The sequence below is a fragment of the Bemisia tabaci genome, chromosome 2, assembly GCF_918797505.1.
Source record: "Bemisia tabaci chromosome 2, PGI_BMITA_v3".
In the NCBI taxonomy this organism is placed as follows: domain Eukaryota; kingdom Metazoa; phylum Arthropoda; class Insecta; order Hemiptera; family Aleyrodidae; genus Bemisia; species Bemisia tabaci.
Window position 1 is genome coordinate 43,916,716 of NC_092794.1, and position 19,783 is coordinate 43,936,498.

General features: G+C 41.1%; 1 protein-coding gene across 5 annotated transcripts in view; it reads left to right on the forward strand.

Moving 5' to 3' along the window:
- Positions 1–19,783, forward strand: part of LOC140224103 (beta-1,4-galactosyltransferase 7-like) — a 49,716-nt gene that overhangs the window by 13,968 nt on the left and 15,965 nt on the right. For 2 of the 5 annotated variants that reach the window (XR_011899375.1, XR_011899376.1), the window contains exon 6: positions 6,375–17,087. The exons of 2 other annotated variants lie outside the window; for them this stretch is intronic. Coding sequence is in view for 1 of the 3 variants with exons in the window: in XM_072297369.1 (XP_072153470.1) it covers positions 6,375–6,403 (29 nt within the window). In the remaining 2 variants the exon portion in view is untranslated. Of the gene's footprint in view, positions 1–6,374; positions 19,780–19,783 lie in introns of those variants that run through there. One more of the 5 variants, XM_072297369.1, reaches the window with a different exon arrangement.

Below are 19,783 nucleotides of genomic sequence, written 5' to 3' on the forward strand. Positions count from 1 at the left end.
CGCCACCATGTACCGCTCCTGTAAAACATTTTCAGACCTCCTCCCTTTTTCCAACGAGCGACACTTATTTTAAAATTGGCTCCAAATATAACTGTCGTTTTGATTCTGAAGGATAAGCTGCAGTGTCCACAGCTGCAAGGATAAGCTGCAGGAATAACACAGGCATAATTTGAACACTGTGGCGAGATCATATAGTTAGGACACTCAGGATACTCAGCATTCTCAGCATACTCAGCATACTCAGCATACTCAGCATACTCAGCATCACCAATTCTGCAAAATAATATCAAAACATTATGGCAATTAGAAAAAATTCAGTAATAGGAAACATTGATAAGTATACTGACACAAGAAAGCAAAGCGAATTGGACGGTTCATAGTAATGAACTTGTGCCGATCAATTTAATCACGTCCCCGGAAAACATACGAAATTCTTGGATATCTCCAGGGATTGAGACGTGGTTTTTTGGGTAGTAAGGATGACCAATCTTTCTGACAGCCGAATAATGCTGTCCATCAAGATGAACTAGTTATGGGGACCTTCTGGAAGTAGGTGCAGCAGGAGAAACTCTATACCACTTTTTACTTCCTGCCTCAAACGTATCAATATGCCTTCCTAAAATGTTACTCAAGAGACAAATTTCCACTATTTCGGCAAACCTACTTGTATCGAGTACTGATGTTGATGTCGTTGTTTCATAAAAAAAAAACTCTATTTTTTAAATAATTACAGTATGCATCGTTGAAACATATGTGAGCTGAAACTAAAGCTCTTAATGTAAATGATGAGCATTCTGAGCCGGTGAACAGGAGGCTAATTGCGTTGTAAAAGCAGCTACCATCACCGGTTGTTGGAATGTTTTGGAACTGATTATCAAAAATAGTGTAATTTGTATGTTTGCCGTTATAGAGGGGCATTTGTTTTACAAAATTGGATAAATCGGTGATTAAATCAATACATTGTTCGATTGATGACCCTGCTCTTAACAATTGGAATAAACGATGCCCATCGGTGGAAACATTCTGTAATTTAATAGATTTTATAGAAACAGCTGTGATAGCCTCACATGGTGAAACAACAGAGGGCTCCTCCATTTCTATTTCTTGAACATAATCAAGGAGACACAAAACGGGTTTATGATAACTGAAATAACTTTCTGAATATCCAGCATATAAGTTACATTGAGAGGTACTAAAGCAAATATCAATTTGTGTGCCTCCATTCGTAGATGATTCCTTATTATCAATGCAGTTTACCAGATTTGGATAGGTTTCACTCAGAAATCGGGAAAAGAGAGTCTGCGATTCTTGAACAATATTTTGATTAAAATCACCTATTAAAATTACTTTTGAGGACGCCTCAAAACCTGAAGTCAACATTTCCTTAAAATGTAATTGCACCACAGAAAATGAAGTTGATGGAGGTATATAGCCAGTACAAATTGCATAATCCTCATAGACTAACACAAATAAATTGTGAGCTGTACCCTTTTCTTCTGATGAACTTTCGAAAATAATGTTACATTCCTCGTTCAGTTTGGCATATACAATTACACCATGTGCATGCGCAACATTCCGATACACATCTTGTCTTCCAACAACATAGAAGTTGGGATATTCTGGAAAGTCTGTCGGTTTTAGCCAAGATTCGGCCAAAATCAGAATGTTCGAGCATTGGTAATTTAGGTCATTTTTAATATCCTGAAAATGAGCATTCAAGCTCTGGACATTGTGATACAATATGATTCTGTTCCTAGGGAAATTGTTAGCAAAAAGACAGGAAAATTTAATTTTTTTACGTCGAAGAGATTTTATCGCTAATTGCACCTCATCATAGGGACCTGGAGCACTAAGAGGACGAAAAGTACCAACTATGAAAAGACCTGATAATGAAGTGCACCTACTGCAAGCAACATAAAGCTCATTTCTTTTAAGCCCAGAAATTATATATACAGCGACTTTGGAGTAGGTAGCTCCTTGAGATTTATAAATAGTTATGGCTTCTGCCGGTACAAGAGGAAATTGTTTCCGTACGACACTGATAATAGCATTTGGTAGAAGGTGAATACGGCGAGCTTGTTTCTCAAGTGGAGTCAAATTGTTGAGGACCTCAGGTGGCCGCCACTGAAGAGCTTGGCGTGCAGCCTTACCGACCTCACTATCACCAAAGTCAATCCAAAGTCTGGTGGGAGCACCCTCTTCATTTTTCTCAACATGCTCCAGTGTCCCTATGGCCCCATTTACTAGTCCATCAGGAATACACACATTTACAGTGACCATGTACTTTATTTTTAGCACCAATTTGAGAATTGTTGGCAGGCCCTCGGTTTTCCTAGCGGGTAAATTTTTAACAGCTGACAGAGCTCTATCGACAAGTTTTTCAGTTCCTTGACCAGTGACAGTGTCAGATGACACGGCAATTACGATATCCGCCTTTGATTTCTTTATAACGTTTTCATTGAACGAGTCAACATTAGCATTGTTACGAAATAAATTAATTGCATCAGACGGAATATTCCTGGCCTGAGTTTCTCTAGATTGGAATAATTTAACTTCTTCATCAGATAGAGAGCCGTTGGCGAGATTGTTCAAGGCATTGGCAAATACTGCATCATCTTTTTGCCGCATTATTTCAGTTAATTCAAAAGAATGGAAGAGGTCCCACAAAGGATTACCAACGAGCAAACTGTACGGGTTCGAAGAATTGCCTTTAAAAATATATTTATCACCAACTGGTCCCAGCTGATTGAAATCACCCAGAACCAAGACAGATTTACCTCCGAAAGGCAGGTCAGTTCCGAAAATCTGCTTTAGCCTTGCATCTACTTGGTCCAGTAACCGACTGCCTACCAAGCTTATTTCATCGACAATAATAACTCTTAAGTCTCGCAGCTTACATCGGAGGGTACTTAGAGTTGCGTTACTAAGTGACGGCAATGCTCCACTAAACTGTGTCACTGGTAGAATGAAAGCTGTATGGTGGGTGATGCCCTTAATGTGATGGGCCACCTTCCCTGGGAAGGCACAAAGCAGAACCCTAATAAGATCTAATGATGTGTCTGGCTTTGAATTAAAATATCTGATGAGGCTTTGATGTACGGCAGCGATGAGACATGATTTGCCAACGCCAGCGCCTCCAAAAACACAGTTATAGATAGGTAACTCATCACTTTTAAAAGCATGTAAAACATGAAGAAGGAATGTTCTTTGCTTAACATTCAAACTAGTGACTATTTGTCGATACTGAATGTCGTTCATTACGAAAGGAACAGGGAAATACACATCATCACACCGGTTATTCTCTGTATTCTTATTCTCTGATGATGCTTGATTTTCACCTATGTCTATAAATATATCTCCAGCTGCATGCTCAGCACCAAAAACGCGAAATTCATTCTGGGAGGATGATTGTATATTTGTGCAATTATCATCCATTTGTACCATGCCGTTATTTTCCACAAAAAGCGCCTGGAATAAGTGTTCCTCTAAATCATTCGAAAATACAAAGAATTTTTTGTTTTCTTGGACGGTTTCAAAATTTTGAACAAATTTCTGATAGTGATTGACATTTATTAATCTGTATTCTCATCTCTCCATGGAAGGTAAAGCATCAGATTTTCTCTGTAATAGTCATCTTCATGGCATTCTTTATTGAATCTAACGTACCTAATGACTTTACCAATCTCTCGCTTTCTAATGAAACCGCAGTTGTTTTTCAAAGGCAACCACACATTATTGACTATACCTTCCTCTATTTCAAAATCCCATTCATCACCAGACCCATCCTCATTGATGCTTTTTGAATTCCGTGGGGGCCTATTTTTTCGGTAATTATAAAGGCTCGCAAATTTGGCTAGACAAAGCGCTTCCAATTCATCCGGCCTCTGGATATAATGGTCTAAAACAGTGGTTGTGAATATGTCTGTGGAGTCATCGGAGAGGTCTTTCAGTTCTCTCTTTGATTTTGTCACTGCTACCCGCTTATCGGGATGACTTGTATTGACAAAAATACAGTCTCTGCTTGACCATGACAAGGGCATACTAAGGATATAATAAACACATTCTTGCGCAGAGAATTCACTAGCATTAAGGAAGTGATTGCCTAAACATCTAAATTTTTCCTTTAGCGAGAGGTTGCCTTGCCTAACTTCTTCCATGGCATCATACAATAATTTCGATAAGCCTTTTTTTGATTTGTTAACATAATTAAAACATAACTGGCACAAGAGTAGGTATCTAAAATAAATTGTATATCCATATTGGCTCGATGAAGTTTGAGAATTTCTTTATTGTACGGATTAATCATTGTTTCGTGAACATGTCGTTTTGGAAATACTATTGGTCTACTGAGCCCACTGCGAATCACTTGGTAATATTCTGCCTCCGACTGATTAATTAAGGAAAGGAAATTGTTGAAAGTAAACCTCTCTTTATCATTGTGAATTTGCATGAGTTTAACCTGAATTTCTTCCCGTTTCTTTCTTAAAATTTTGCCTTCCTCTGGGTCGAAATCATCGTCCAACGGCTCAAGAATGATTGTTCGTCGCATAGGAAAGAATGGTATGTCAAAACGACATTTCTTTTTACCCGATTTACCCTTGTAACAGGTAAAAGTGTGTTTGTGCGTCTGACGAACAATACAATAAAGCGAAAAGACTGCACCGGTACGGAGTGAGGGGACAGGGCTATGATCACCTGCGAAGTTGAGGAAAGACTGAGCAGGGGCTCGAAGGTGGAGTGAGTATTTGTAAAAGTGCCTACGTGACTAATCTCACGGTGGCAAAGGCTACGTGAGATTTGGAACGTAGCGAGTGGCGACTGGATTTTGGGGAACAGAGCTGGGCGCATATGAATTGCTGATAATGAGGCGAGAGGCGAGGTCAATGTGATAAAGATATGAGATGGGAGTAAAAATGTAAATGACCGCGGCCGGACGGCGACACGCGTCGGGAATGTTGGAGCCGGTAGGCGGCGGGGAAGGAAAAGTGGAGCGGGCTGAGGAGGATCTGTAACATCTCCCCCCCTAAGACTGAGGAACCGCGTGAAAGCCTACATGAGGGAGCGGATGTAGGGTAGCAAGGTTCGGAGGAAGGAGATTCAACTCTTGTTCTTGGGTATTATCTACGTTTTCCGTAGCAGTAGCAGGTGTAGTATTAAAGGTTAATAAAGCGCGCCATCTTCGGGAAGCGAAGTAGCATTTTACAATAAAATATATTAAAACAGTAAGTATAAGTAAAAGGATGCAGGTATAAGCCCAGAAACGAGACTTGTGGCTCTCCAGGAAGTCGATCTCCAAGGCAGGCGGAGGAATGTCGTTCAGCTCGGGATCCTTTGAGAGTTGGGTGAAATGAAATGATGTCGTCAGGTTGGGCGGTGATTCAATCAGCAGCATCGGGTTTTGAAAGTACAGAAGTTTCGTTTCGAACGTCAGCGTCCGTGGGATGGTTCTGTTCCTGAAGGATAGGCTGCAGTGTCCTGGGTTCAGAAGGTAGATGCCGGTGAGGTCATGTTCCTCTGAGTGGTGAGGGCAACTCAGCGTGATGTGTTCTTGAGTTAGGAAGATACCCAGCATTTCCCCCCACCATTTTCCCTTGTGATTGGGTGGAATCTATGGCCACGTTACTTGCATCGGTGGTGAGAATAAGGGCTTACTGAAATCTGGATATTGGAGTATTGGGTCATTAGACAGGATTTCTTTACAAGTATTGAAGCAATTAATAAACGCTGGGTCATTTATGTTTATTTGGGCCCCTTTTTTCAAACACACGGTCAATGGTTTAGTAAGCTGGGGGAAATTGGCAATGAACTTTCTATAATATCGATTAAACCAAGAAAGCCTTTGATTTTGGAGACTGTATCGGGTATGGGGTAGTTTTTGATCGCGTGAACCTTTTTTGGGTTAGGTTTGACTCCCTCGGTAGTGACGACGTGTCCTTGGTATTCGACTTCTTTACGCAAATATTCCGATTTGTCCAATTGGATTTTTAGATTAAATTTGCGTAAGCGGTCGAATACTTGTCGTACGTGTTGTTGATGTTCTTGGAGCGAGGTGCTAAATATGATGATGTCGTCCATATAAACTAAGCAAAACCGGTTTTGTAGTCCACGCAAAATGTGGTCCATGGCTCTTTGGAACGTGGAAGGAGCGTTGATTAGCCCGAATGGCATCCGTACGTACTCGTAATGGCCATTTTCGGTGGAGGAGGCCGTTTTGGCGATGGAGTCAGGGTCCACTTTAATTTGGTGAAACCCGGAGGCGAGGTCTAGGGTGGTGAAGTAATTACACCTGCCTATTTTATCCAATAGGTTGCTGATATTTGGCAGGGGATATTTATCATATATTCCTTCCACAACTATTTGTACTCTGTCCATAGTGCGTGGTGCGATCTTGACATTTCGATGAACAGGTACATGGACCATCCGATTATACACCTAAAACGATAATCAGAAATTATATGGACCATCCGATTATACATCTAGAACGATAACCAGAAATGCTATCACAAGAACGTGTTTAGGAATAAGTAGTGCCACAACCTGGAAAAAAAATGAAGTTTAAAAGTTACAGTCTAGTTAGAAGCTGCTTAAAATCGAGCGTCCGAGGAACAATCTTAAATGTTGCATCAATTTGCAATGTGCAACCAGGTCTTAAAAAGAATTGAACATTGGCACTTGCGAAAAAAGCAATGTTGCCAAAATCACCTGAACGAGCCTGCAAAAATTTCATAACACATAGTGAAAATTACTGAACAAAATAAAGAAAGTAACACTGATAATTGTGCAGAAGTACAATAGAAAAATTTACTAGTACTCACCAAACAAAAAAATAATAAATAAATTAATTAATTAAATATCAACTAAAACGAATTCCCATTTTTCTACCTAAAAATAATGAGATGAATGAGTTTAGAAACCCTACAATCATAAATGTCCTGGTGATTGGAAAGCCACAAAATAGGGCCACTCATGTGCACAAACAATAAAAGAAGATTATTACCGCACTGAAATATGCGGCTCCATTTAAAAGATGCCGTCTGTCCTGTCAGAATCTGCCCTAATTTAAGTTTTTCTCATTCATTCTAGTCTTCAATAATGATGAAACTTTTCACATTGAAATGCAGGTGTACTGTATAAGTGATCTATGAATAAATGATCAGCATAATAATAACCTCACCTGACACGGTTCACATCATAAATTTGCCTAGCAGTTAGCCCTGTGAGAGCCGCCTCTCTAGCTGCCTGTAAAATTTCATTGCGAGCAATTCTGGCCAAAATAAAGTTGGGGTCTGGGAAGTAAACATGGTGTTTATTCATCCAAATTTCACCAAATGTTCTCTCATCTCCATGCTGGATTACTTCGGCAGTAGCTGTAGCTATAAAAAAGAAGACACACAATCTAAGACTGGTTGGTTTCGCTAATACTTAGGGAATAGGTTCATAAAGGAGAATCAATGAATGAACATTATAGAAAATCATTGGGGAGAGCAACGGAAAGGAAATTTTTACGGTACGTCAAATTTAGGCTATTACTTGGATTATTTTGGTTAGGTTTAAATGGAGTATTCCGCCTGTATTTTAGCACTACGTTACGCCACTCTAGCTGCCTGTAAAATTTCATTGCGAGCAATTCTGGCCAAAATGAAGTTGGGGTCTGGGAAGCAAACATGGTGTTTATTCAACCAAATTTCACCAAAAGTTCACACGGCAACGCTGCTAATGTTTTTTATATCTATCTTTGCATAGAATTGTAGTGGATGTCTTTTTAGGTCGCATTCGGAACACACCTGAACCAGAAGATGAAGACAATGAAAGTTGCGTTTTATCACTCGGATTATTCCCTGGAGAGTATCTTGAAGTGCCCGGAGATGACCGTGTTATGTTTAGGTTCGAAGCAGCATGGCCTTGCTCGATGTTCCTCTAGTCTGGCAGGTGATTCAGTGAATTAGCTGACATTTTTCGTTTTCAGCATATTAAAATAATGAGGAAAATTCAGTAGAAGTTTCAACGGATTTTCAACGGAGAAGATTTTTCAGGGGGAGGGGGGGGGGTTGGATTATATTCTTTAGGCCTATTGACTAATAAGAACATCTCCTTAGTTTGATGTACATGACCGAGAGAATTACAAGACGTGGAGAGTTCACCGGTACCAAAAAGATGGACACAGTCATACTGCCGTGCTGACATCTGAAGTACTTCAGATGGGAGAACCGAAATTTTTCTGATGTGAAAAATGAATTACTTCAACTTTTTTTTCATTCGGGTCTAGAGAATTCGCACTTAACTTCATTCAGCAGCTACTCGACATTGGGGAGAGCAACGGAAAGGAAATTTTTACGGTACGTCAAATTTAGGCTATTACTTGGATTATTTTGGTTAGGTATAAATGGAGTATTCCGCCTGTATTTTAGCACTACGTTACGCCACCATATACCGCTCCTGTAAAACATTTTCAGACCTCCTCCCTTTCCCCAAAGAGCGACACTTATTTCAAAAATGGCTCCAAATATAACTGTCGTTATGATTCTGAAGGATAAGCTGCAGTGTCCTGGATCCAAGAGGTAGATACCAGTGAGATCGTGTTCCTCTGAGTGATGAGGGCAGTTGAGCGTGATATGTTCTATTGTTAGGAAAATACCAACAGTTTGTTAGATTCGGGGACGTTCTCTAAGTGGTTGACCGACAGGTTTACCTTGGCGTGTTAACTGTGTTCGGATGTGAGTGTGTCGAGTATTCCGGCTTCGCAAGGGGCTGCAACGCTGGTGTTGGGGTTTGCACATTGCATATGTGACAGGCGTTTGACTTCGTGAGCGAAGCTTAAGTTGTCACCTTCAATGTAAAATATATCCCTATAGTCTTTAGCGATTGATTCCTGGGTTGCATACTCCTCGGTGTTCAGGTGTGAAGCACGTAGGATGGTCATGTCGAATCGGTTTTCGTTTACCTCATACTGGTTGCAATTTGGTAATTTGTCTTGATAATCCTTTGTGAAGCATTCGCTCAGAGGTTGTCCGGGTATAGGTTTCTTTAAAGTGACTATATTAAAAACGTGAGTGATTGCAATGAGGTAACAACTGGATTGCAAGTGAAATAGAATATATCTGGGGCTTGTTGGCACTTAAAGATAGATACACCTAGTGAGAATACACTCTGTAAGCACAACTAAGGCGCTACGAAGTGAACGGGGAACAGGGCTGCGGATGCCTGAGAGGTCGAGGAAAGACTGAGCGGCGGCTAGAGGATGGTTTGGGTATTTGTAAGCGTGTCTACGTGACTAATCTCACGGTGGCAGAGGGCTACGTGAGATTCGGAACGCAGCAAGTGGGGACTGGATTTGGGGGAAAGAGCTGGGCGCATATGAATGTTTGATAATGAGAGCTAAAATGCGAGGTCAATGTGATAAGGAGGCGAGATGGAAATGTAATGTGAATGAAATGCAAATGACCGCGGCCGGACGGCGACACGCGTCGAGAGTATTTGAGCCGGTAGGCGGCAAGAAAGAAGAGGTAGCGAGGATCGATACCACGCGACCGACACGCTGCTATCTCCAGCTTGCGCACCATCCAGGGCGGCAGCGCTTTGGAAGGCGCCTTCCCGAGGTACTCCTCCGTAAGAATCTCGATCACCCAAGCTGGGGTCTGGAGCTTGGCGTTGGCGACCTTGATGACAATTGGTGGCCTAGGGGAACCTCGCAAGGACCGACGACACAGCGTGGAGGATGGAGAGGCGATGGGGGAGAGGATTGCTATAGAAGGAGTCACTAGTTTGATAGGGGATCCGTAAATGGGAGGAGTAACGGCAGAGCTGGGTACAGCCTCTTGACGGGAAGCAGGTAGGGTAGGCGAGAGGGACGGCAGGAAAGGAGATGACGAGGGATGCGTCCTGATTGGCTCGGGGATCCGCAGGAGGAGATCCTCCATGTCCAGCGTAACTGGCGTGGGCTGATGGAGAGCCGGTACAGGCCCGTCGACCACTGATTGATCTGGCCTTGCGGCTGAGGCATCTGCCCGGAGCCGTGGATTAACGCACTTAACCGGGATCCGGGAGATCCTCTTAGGACGCTTCAGGAGGCTGACTGACGTGCTCCACCCCTCTCTACCTGGGGCGCACGTCTGAAACCTCGATGGCGGAGGAGCGAACCGTATCGGTGGGGGAGCCCTATAAAGTGCATGTTCTATAAAATCTTCGCTTCTCGAGAGTTCTTACCGAGGGAGGGAGCGGGGAAAGGAATGGGGCGAACGTCCCCTTGCGTACCGACTCGTGGTGCTTGTGCCTGGGGCGGATGGGTGAGGCGGGGTGAGGAGACCTCCGTCCGGGGTGTCTTCCTGCGGCAGCTGGTGGGCGTTGGGTACGTGTGTTCGTCAGGGTGGACGGCGGTGAGGCGCGGGACGAACGCCTGTCGGGGCGTCCGGTCGTCTCTTAAAAGATCGCAGGTAGTCTCTTCCTACTGATTGACATTCTCTCGCTCCAGGCAGTGTTTAAGCTTTGCACTAGAAACCGAGAAAATATGTATTAATCTTTATTAATTGCCAGTCATTTAATTCATTCTCTCTGAAAATACAACATTTCTATAAAGTCGCCAACATTTTGGTCGAACCCCACTATCATTTACCCTCGGGGAGTGTGAATGTCTGATTCACAATTTCTCATTTTACTCCACCTTTTCTTTTAGTAGAACGTCCCTCAGAATGAGGAGACCATCTTTATTTAAATGAATCATATCGTATCCACCATTCTCATAGTAACTCTCATACAGGGACGTATTCGGAAATTCTTTCCCTCTTTCACAAAAGCGTCCCAAGTTTCGGCCACTAGAATGCACTGCGGATTTAGTGAACCGAATGCCTTTATCCACTCATTAAATTCCGCGATAACTCTATTCTCTATTATCCTCCCCAGTTAAAGACGGTATGAGGGAGATTTTGGCGAGGATCACTCGATTGAAGTTGTCGGCGGCTAATTTTACGATGTTTCTATAGTTCTTTTTGATTTTTGAAGTTGCCTTATTACTCAGGAAATCGTTAGTCCCTCCGAGAATAATGATATCATCTCCCAGTCGCTGCTCTGGTGAGAGACGAGTGGCCGAAACCTGACCGGCGGGAAGTTCGAACTATGATTTGTCTGGCCTGCTACAATTTTTTTCCGTGTCTTCTGCGGGTTCTGCAACATGAGAGAGGTTGTCGTAGATTGAATAGTTGTTCATCTGTCGAGGTCGTTATTTCTACTCGCGAGAGGGCGTCTGCGTTTCTGTTTCAGATGCCTTTCTTGTAGACTATTTTATAGTCGTATTCCTCTAGTTTGAGCCTCCAACGCACGAGCTTGCTGTTGGGCTCCTTAAAGCTGAACAGCCATTCCAGCGGCCTGTGGTCGGTGACAATAAATAATTAATTCCCTAATAAGTATGGTCTAAAATCTTTGACTGACCAGACTATTGAAAGTAATTCCTTCCGAAGTGTGCCATAGCGCTGCTCAGCATCGTTGAGGGTTCTTGATTCGCCACTTTGATTTTCCTCGACACCTCACAATCGCTGCGAATTGTATACTGCCACTCAAATCGCACGCAGTGATTCCATCTTTGCCAATTTCTCTAAATGGCTAATTTCTCCTCCTACCTCACTCTCTTCTGCTCTCTTTTGGTCTTACGGGGGTTAAAACCTGCTGCGATACAATCGGAGAGTTTTCTGTAGACTGCCTTTTTTTCTTCTGTCGTCCACCGGGTTTTTTTGGGCTTTTTCTTCGAAGTTTTCAGTTTTCTTAACTGTATATTCAGAGGCACACTTAAAGGTACGTTTTACAGGAATATCAAGCGTCAGGAATTTCAGAGTCCGTACCCTCACTTGGAAAATGATTGTCGTCATTGAGAAGACTTTGAGCCTCGCAGACTTCATTCTGAGTCTCGCAGACTTCATCCTGTGTCTCGCAGACTTCATTCTGCCGTTCATTGAACATTCCGTCTTCAGAAACAGAGGCAATGCAAGACGATGTGGCTGTTCTTTCTCTGACAAAACACTCTCCCTCAACAGCAGATAGCAAATATTCACCTATTACTCCCTGAATTTCTTTTCTTTCATTGCAGTACTTCATTCTGTGTATGTCCTTGGTGTGCACCAAAGAATCGGCTGGATCTTGTAAACGAGAAAATTAATTGACGGAAAATTCGATGAATAATATTTTTCAGCTTATCACTTCCTCCACTGCCAGATGTTGAGAACTCATTTACTTCGTCAGAGAGAATATCTCTCCTCTCTTCTAATAGATGGTAGATGCGTATTAACTTTCTTCAGTTGGGAATAAATATGTTTTGAATAATTTAGTTTGCATCTTTTAACGTGACGATGAAAAGTTTCTACTTGATATAAACCATTGCAGTGTTGGCAAGGCACCGTGTTCTCAGCGGTCAATTCTTCACAAATTGTTTTATTTTTAGGTTTCAACAGGTTCAATATAGGCTCCCCACAGAGGAGGATTTTTTTGAAGCTGTTTTTTATTGTATAGTAAATCTTCACTTCTTCGAAGTGAAATGCGAGTCTTCTGTTTATCCAGTTCACTTTTAGTAGGATTTATAAAGTTAATGATGTTGTCATTAATGTCCCCCTCTCTCCACTAGTTGCAGAACTAACTTGCTTCACACCCTTTAAGTCAAGTTTAAGTCTCCAGCGGACTAATTTGCTATTCGGCTCTTTTAGATTGAATAACTATTCCAAAGGTCGGTGGTCAGTGACTATCAAAAACCTATTGCCGAATAGGTATGGTCGAAAGTGCTTAACTGACCATACTATAGAAAGCAGTTCTTTTTCAATAGTACTGTACCTTTGTTCGGCATCATTAAGTGTTCGAGAGGCACAAGCAATTGGGAGATCTTGGCCTATTTTCCCTTGTGATTGGATGGAACCTATGGCCACGTTACTTGCATCGGTGGTGCGAATAAGGGCTTATTGAAATCTGGATATTGGAGTATTGGGTCATTAGACAGGATTTCTTTACAAGTATTGAAGCAATTAATAAACGCTGGGTCATTTATGTTTATTTGGGCCCCTTTTTTTCAAACACACGGTCAATGGTTTAGTAAGCTGGGCGAAAGTGGCAATGAAACTTTCTATAATATCTGATTAAACCAAGAAAGCCTTTGATTTTGGAGACTGTATCGGGTATGGGGTAGTTTTTGATCGCGTGAACCTTTTCTGGGTTAGGTTTGACTCCCTCGGTAGTGACGACGTGTCCTAGGTATTCGACTTCTTTACGCAAAAATTCTGATTTGTCCAATTGGATTTTTAGATTGAATTTGCGTAAGCGGTCGAATACTTGTCGTAGGTGTTGTTGATGTTCTTGGAGCGAGGTGCTAAATATGATGATGTCGTCCATATTAACTAAGCAAAACCAGTTTTGTAGGCCACGCAAAATGTGGTCCATGGCTCTTTGGAACGTGGAAGGAGCGTTGATTAGTCCGAATGGCATCCGTACGTACTCGTAACGGCCATTTTCGGTGGAGAAGGCCGTTTTGGCGATGAAGTCAGGGTCCCTTTTCAATTTGGTGAAACCCGGAGGCGAGGTCTAGGGTGGTGAAGTAATTACACCTGCCTATTTTATCCAATAGGTCGCCTATATTTGGCAGGGGATATTTATCACCTACGGTTTTTTCATTTAGTTTACGGTAGTCAATGACTACTCGCCATTTAGGTTTTCCGGAAGCATCGAGCTTTTTGGGGACTACCCAAAGTGGGGAGCTCCATGGCGAATAGGATGGTCTGATGATGCCCTGGTCTAACATAGATTGGATTTGTTTTTGAATCTCTGCTTTGTGAAGCGTGTGGGGTTGAGCGCGATTTTGAGGGTTTGAGGTAAATCGGTTGTTGGAGGAATTTTGAGCATTGAAATTTTGACGATTTTGGGGGTTTGGCCTGTTTGCGGTATTTCTGTGAAGGGGATTCGGACATCCTATGCTGCGCAATGTTAATTTTGTCAACTTTATGTACCTTTTTCTCAGGTTCTAGTGGATCTTTTTTCAATCAGTTTTTTTTGTTGGATGTCTAATGTTCTCAGTCACAATTTAACGAGAGGGTTTTTTAAAATTTTAAAAACTAAATTTTTGGCAGTATTTTTTCAAAAAAATGAAAATCATGATCGGAATTTTCGAATTAAAAGTACCCGTAAAATTAAAAAAACAAAATTTCGTCAAAAGCTCTCGTTAAAGTGTGCAGGAGATGTCTAGAAATCCAACAAAAAAAACCGTTTGAAAAAAGACCCACTAGAACCTCAGAAAAAGGTACCTAAAGGTCAAAAAACATGATTTTCGGTTGACTGCATTTCAAGTTTAGGTATGAAAAAAAGAACAATCAAATTGGGCGACTGATTCACCTTTCTATTTGTTTCTCTGATAGCACACAATTTCTTCAGTATTCTCCAGCTGCATATGATGGTTTGTCAGGATCCTCTTCTGCTTCGAAAGCCTCCTCTAATTTTCTTTTTGCAGAAGCCTTCCTTTGTCTGCATTTTTTTTCAATCTCCTGCACTGCTTTTTCAGCTTTCGACATTCTTACTTCATCAAAACGTTTCATGGTTGAGACACAATTATATCCAGGATTGATTCCCAATGCTTCTAAAATTCTACACCTGGCATTGTTACCTTCGTTGAACTTGGAAACTGCATCATACACCCTTAACTCTAAAACATTTCTCATTACGAAGACTCGCTTTGGTAAAATTGACCATATAACGTTATTCAGTGACTCATTAGAGTTTTGGGTGTTTCCATGTAGACATTTTTTGAGGAGGGTTGGATCAGCTAAAGCTCTGAAAATGTCTTTCACTTCATCCATAACAGCCTTGGGAAGATGAAGATGATCTGCATGCTTATACGGCTCATTTTTTAGCAACGGCTTTATTGTATTTGCACCAACAATCTTCATCAGTCGCTTTGGGGCACATGGAATGCGATGGGTTTTCATCAGTTGAAAGGAGGTGAAAAAATGTAGACCAAACAGCAGCTTTCATGTTTTCTAAGTTTGAGCTATTCCTTCTGATTGCTAACCCATAATAAATTTGGATTTTAGCAATCGCGTCTAATGTGAGCCTTCCACGACCACCCATAGTCAAATTATCCGCCAGCTTCTTCTTGCCCCAAGCAGTTTTCAGCTTACGGAGCCTTGTGCCCATCCGCTTTTGGACGTGCCCGACACATTCCTGCTTTACCGGCACGCACTCATCCCCATAGGGTTTCAGCTCTTCAATAGTAGAAAATGCAGATGAGTCACCATCCCCAAGGTAAAATTTATACCGAACGTTGTATAAGGCTTGTGATCTTTGATAAAGCTCCATCACGCCATGTGTTTCCATTTTGCCACTTGACCCTTCAAAGTTGGCACAGCATGTGGGAAGGTGCTCTCTTTCAAGACGTTTTGGACACCTACAGTATTTACTGAAAATAGAAATGTCTAGAACTTTACCAGCGCTGATAACAGTTATAACTCCATTCTGTGAACAGTGACCGCGCTTCTGCCAGGTTCCATCAAAAGAACAGGTGAGGTCCCGACTTCCCTCATTTCCTTCCACGGCATCCTCAGCAGCTTGTCTCATTGATTCTTGACAAACTGATTTGGTAGCCTCAGTGAGCACTTTGGTATATCGTTTGAACGACGGTGGACTGCGAAGGTTCAAAATGCCGCATAACATTTTGGCAGATTCCTCTCCTTTACCTATACATCTCATGCCATACACCAACCGCACATTTATATCTGAGTTTTTTGAGGGCAAAGAAACACTATTTTGTTTCTAACAGAAAATTCACACCTGCCACAGACCACGTTGACCATAGCATTGAGGCCATTTATCTGCGTTGCGAAAACTGAGAGTTGACCGCGACACTTTCTGCACGAGGCAATTTCTCCAAGAAGGGAATTCAATTCCTTGAAACTAATAATATCATACACATCACTATCCTCGTACTTATACTTATCGTAGCTACTTACGTTTTTGTTCAGTTTCCTCTTGGATGAGCTATCCTTGGTAACATCAACATCCCGTCGTTCAGGAGTTTTTGAGTCCGCAGAGTTTGGGACTGGTTTCCCGACGCCTTTACGTTTCTTGAATAGTTTTTTACTGCGAGGCATTATTAGGCATTATTGGGGCACTATCGGGAATTATTACTCGAACAACCAACAAACAATTCAAAAGTAAGCAGGATATTTACAAAACAAGTCGTGTTATCGAGTCCTAACCTTATTGATAACACCACTTGTTTTGTTTGTAAATATCCTGCTACCTCCAACACGAATGGGGCTTGACAAGTGCTGCTCTCTATATGGCTGACAAATGCTGAACTAAAAACAAGTGTAGCAACATAGGAAAAAATATTCAGTGAATGAAAGCCTTATGATGCAATTGATGAGAAAAACCACGCAGTGAATTCTCAGAGACGAAATTATGTTGGCAAGCCGCTCGACCTTCACATCTTCAAAATATCCTCCCGCCTCAACAAATCATCAGAATTGAGTTTTCTTGGTGTTGTTTTACTCGTGAGGATATAGAGAAAACAGATTGCTCAAAAACCCAGTTTACAAAATTTTTGAAATTTTCGATGTCCGACTCCCCTTAACAAATGAGCCACCGTTATTGTTTCGGTTGTTGTTGGCAAACGAACCGTCGTTATTATTCCGGTTGTTAAAATTGTTGTTAGGGAAGTTGGGATTCCGCTGATAGGATCCGTTTTGTGGTCCATTCCTATTGTTGTTGGGTCTCACTGCGACAAGTCGGGTTGTGAGTTTAGATATTGGTGTTGTTTGTGTGTCGCCAAAATACGGGGCTCGGCTGCTAGCTTCTTGCTGGAATTCGTTTGTCAGTACGTTGAGAGCGTCGTTTAGGGATACTGGATTTTTTATCTTCATTATTTGGTCGAGGGTGTCTTTAAACCTCTTAAGAGAGTTTGTAATCCGAGGAGGTTTTGGTATGTCTTCAAAGCATCGCAGTGTGCGTGGGGAACTACTTCGTGGGTCTCGATGTCGTGTTGCAAGTAAAGATTTTGTTGAATAGGGTGGAGGAATTCAAATGCATTTTCAGAGGGTTGTTGCCTCATTTTTGTGAACTCGTGAGTTAAGGTGAGACTGTACACTCCATTTAAACTCATGTAAAATATGCTCATACAAATGACCCTTTTTCTCAGGAACTGTTAAAGCTATCAGTCTGAAATTTTTTGAGTGTATTCTTTATGAGGTGGTGCAGCACTGGTACTAGGATTAAGACTTTACTGACATAGAAAGTGAACTTTTTTGAAAGTTCAAAGTTTGTTTAAAAAAACCCCTGCTTTTTTAGCTTTAGGAATATTTTGAAAAAAGTTGAGTTGAGTTAAACACAAAATCCTAGTTCCACTTATGCTCCTTACTCTTGTGAACAGATCAAAAAAAAGTTTATGAAGATATCTCTTCTAGTTCCTGAGATAAAGGGTCATTTAGTTAAAAAAAACCAAACTTTCGGAAACAGTAAAAATAGAAAAAAAAGTAGCATTGTTCCAGTAAGTATTTTGAAGAAAATAAAATCACTCACATATTTACTCAAAAGCTCCTGCTTTATAGAACTCTTCCTCATCCTCCAGTTTTCTTTTGCAGCCTCTTTTTCTCTGTCGTTTCTGCTTTTGATTCTCCTTTTGAGCACGGTCTGCTTTTTTGACTCGCTGCTTGTCCATCTGTCTGTATCCAATGATAGAATTCACACCTGCATCAGCTCCTGTGATATGCTGTAGCACTTTTATTCTACCTAGATTTCCTTCGTTGAATGTAATGACGCTGTCATAGACTCCAAGTTTGAATGTTTCAAGTCCAATGAACACAGTTTTGGGTAATCGGGACCAGACGACACCGTTGAAAAATTCATTTACATTCTGCGTCTGACCGTGCAAACATTTTTCAAGCAACTCTTCTTTCGAAAGATCTTGGAAAATTGGCTTTATCTCATTCATAACAGCCTCTGGTAGGGAGTTGTTATGGGTATAAGATTCTTTAGTGACCTTGGCTCTTTCAAATTTACACCAGGAGTCAACTCCTTTTGGGCACATATGGTGATTAGGTTTCTCGTCTGTTGAGAGTCGGTGAAAAAAAGTGGCCCAAACATCCTTACGCATGGCTTTCAATTGCCTCTGTTTCTTCTAATGGCTAGGCCAAAGTAATTCTGCAAGGAGTCTATGGTTTTTTTGGTCAATCTTCCTTTACCACTAATAATTTTACCATCACTTAGTTTCTTACCTTTCATAGCTTTCACTTTGGTCCGCAATCTTGACCCCATTCTTTTTTGTACGTGTCCAACGCATTCAAGTTTTGAAATTTTAACATTTGAGCCATAGGGTTCACTTTCCTGCACATCTTGATACCCTTTACTGTCACCATCACCCAGGTATTTTACATACCGCAGATTATATTTTTCCACTGAACGTTTGAATATTGAAACTGCACCTTGGCTCTCCATTCCGCCACTTACTCCTTCGTAATTTTTCATGCAGGACTCTTGCTTACAAGGTTTCTTATTAGTTTTGCAGCTGTGACAAAATTTGCTCATACATTCCACATCCAGGATCTTGCCTGTGTCGAAACTGCATGCGGACACAAAACCATTGAGCGAAGTATGGCCACGCTTTTGCCAACTACCATCCATAATCACACCAACATTACTTAGTTTTTCAACGTTACTTTCATCTTCGTCATCATCCACATCATCAAATAGATCATCATCATTATCAGTGTCTTCTTCAATATGAAATTCACTAGCTTCTTTTGCAGCTTCTTGCATGCATTCATTAGCTACATCTTCACAATAATTTCTCAGCAGCGTATTGTAATCTTGAAATCTAGAGGGCGGTGGTGGCAAATTCATGGTTGCGCATAACGACTCTGCTCCTTGTTGCCCTTTTCCTATCACTCTCATGCCATAAACAAATCTTAAATTTACCTCAAACTTTGTGCTAGCTGCAAAAGGAGATGAGTAGCTCTCTGTTGTTTTGTTGCAATCATCACACAGAAATTGAATTAGAGATGCGAGACCCTTCCGTTTAGATATAATTTCTGTTACGCGAACAGAGTTATTTTTACAATACTTACAACAGACAGCACTTTCTACCAACTGGTTGAACATTTTTAAGTTCATAATAATATTACCTGAGTTCAAAGAATCATCTATTATATTTGGATCACATGCATCAATATATTTACACTTTTTGCTTGAAGCAGAGTTGACTTTCTTATCACTAGAATTCGCATCACTTGCTTTGTCTGTAACCTTATCAGGAGTCATCACTGGCACTTTACCGGAGTTCTTCACAGTATGCCGATTCCCGTGAAACTTTCGCTTCTTCGTAATACCTATTGGTTTTGTCATTATAAAATTATAGAAATATAAACCACGCTAGAAAAATAAAATAGCTTTCGATCGAAACATAACTCTGAGCTTTGAAGATGCACGTCGCGTATAAAACATTTCACTGGACTGTTTTTGTTTACAAAGTGAGGTTATTGAGAGCAGGCTGCCAAGGCCGCGACTTGACAGAACTAAAATACACTAATACCAACCTTAGATATTATCCCCAGCTTGAAACTGATGAAATTCATGAAAATTGTAAAATTATTCTTTTTTCTTCGTGAAAAAAAATAATTTTGACACAATATCATGCAATATTTGAAGAAGCACAAAAAATAGACCGAAAAAGGAAAGTATAGCATGTTATATACCATTTTAATCAGCAAAGCAAGCTGTTCAAGAATATATTATAAAACCAAAATGTCATTTTTTTTGATTTTGGGTGTACAGT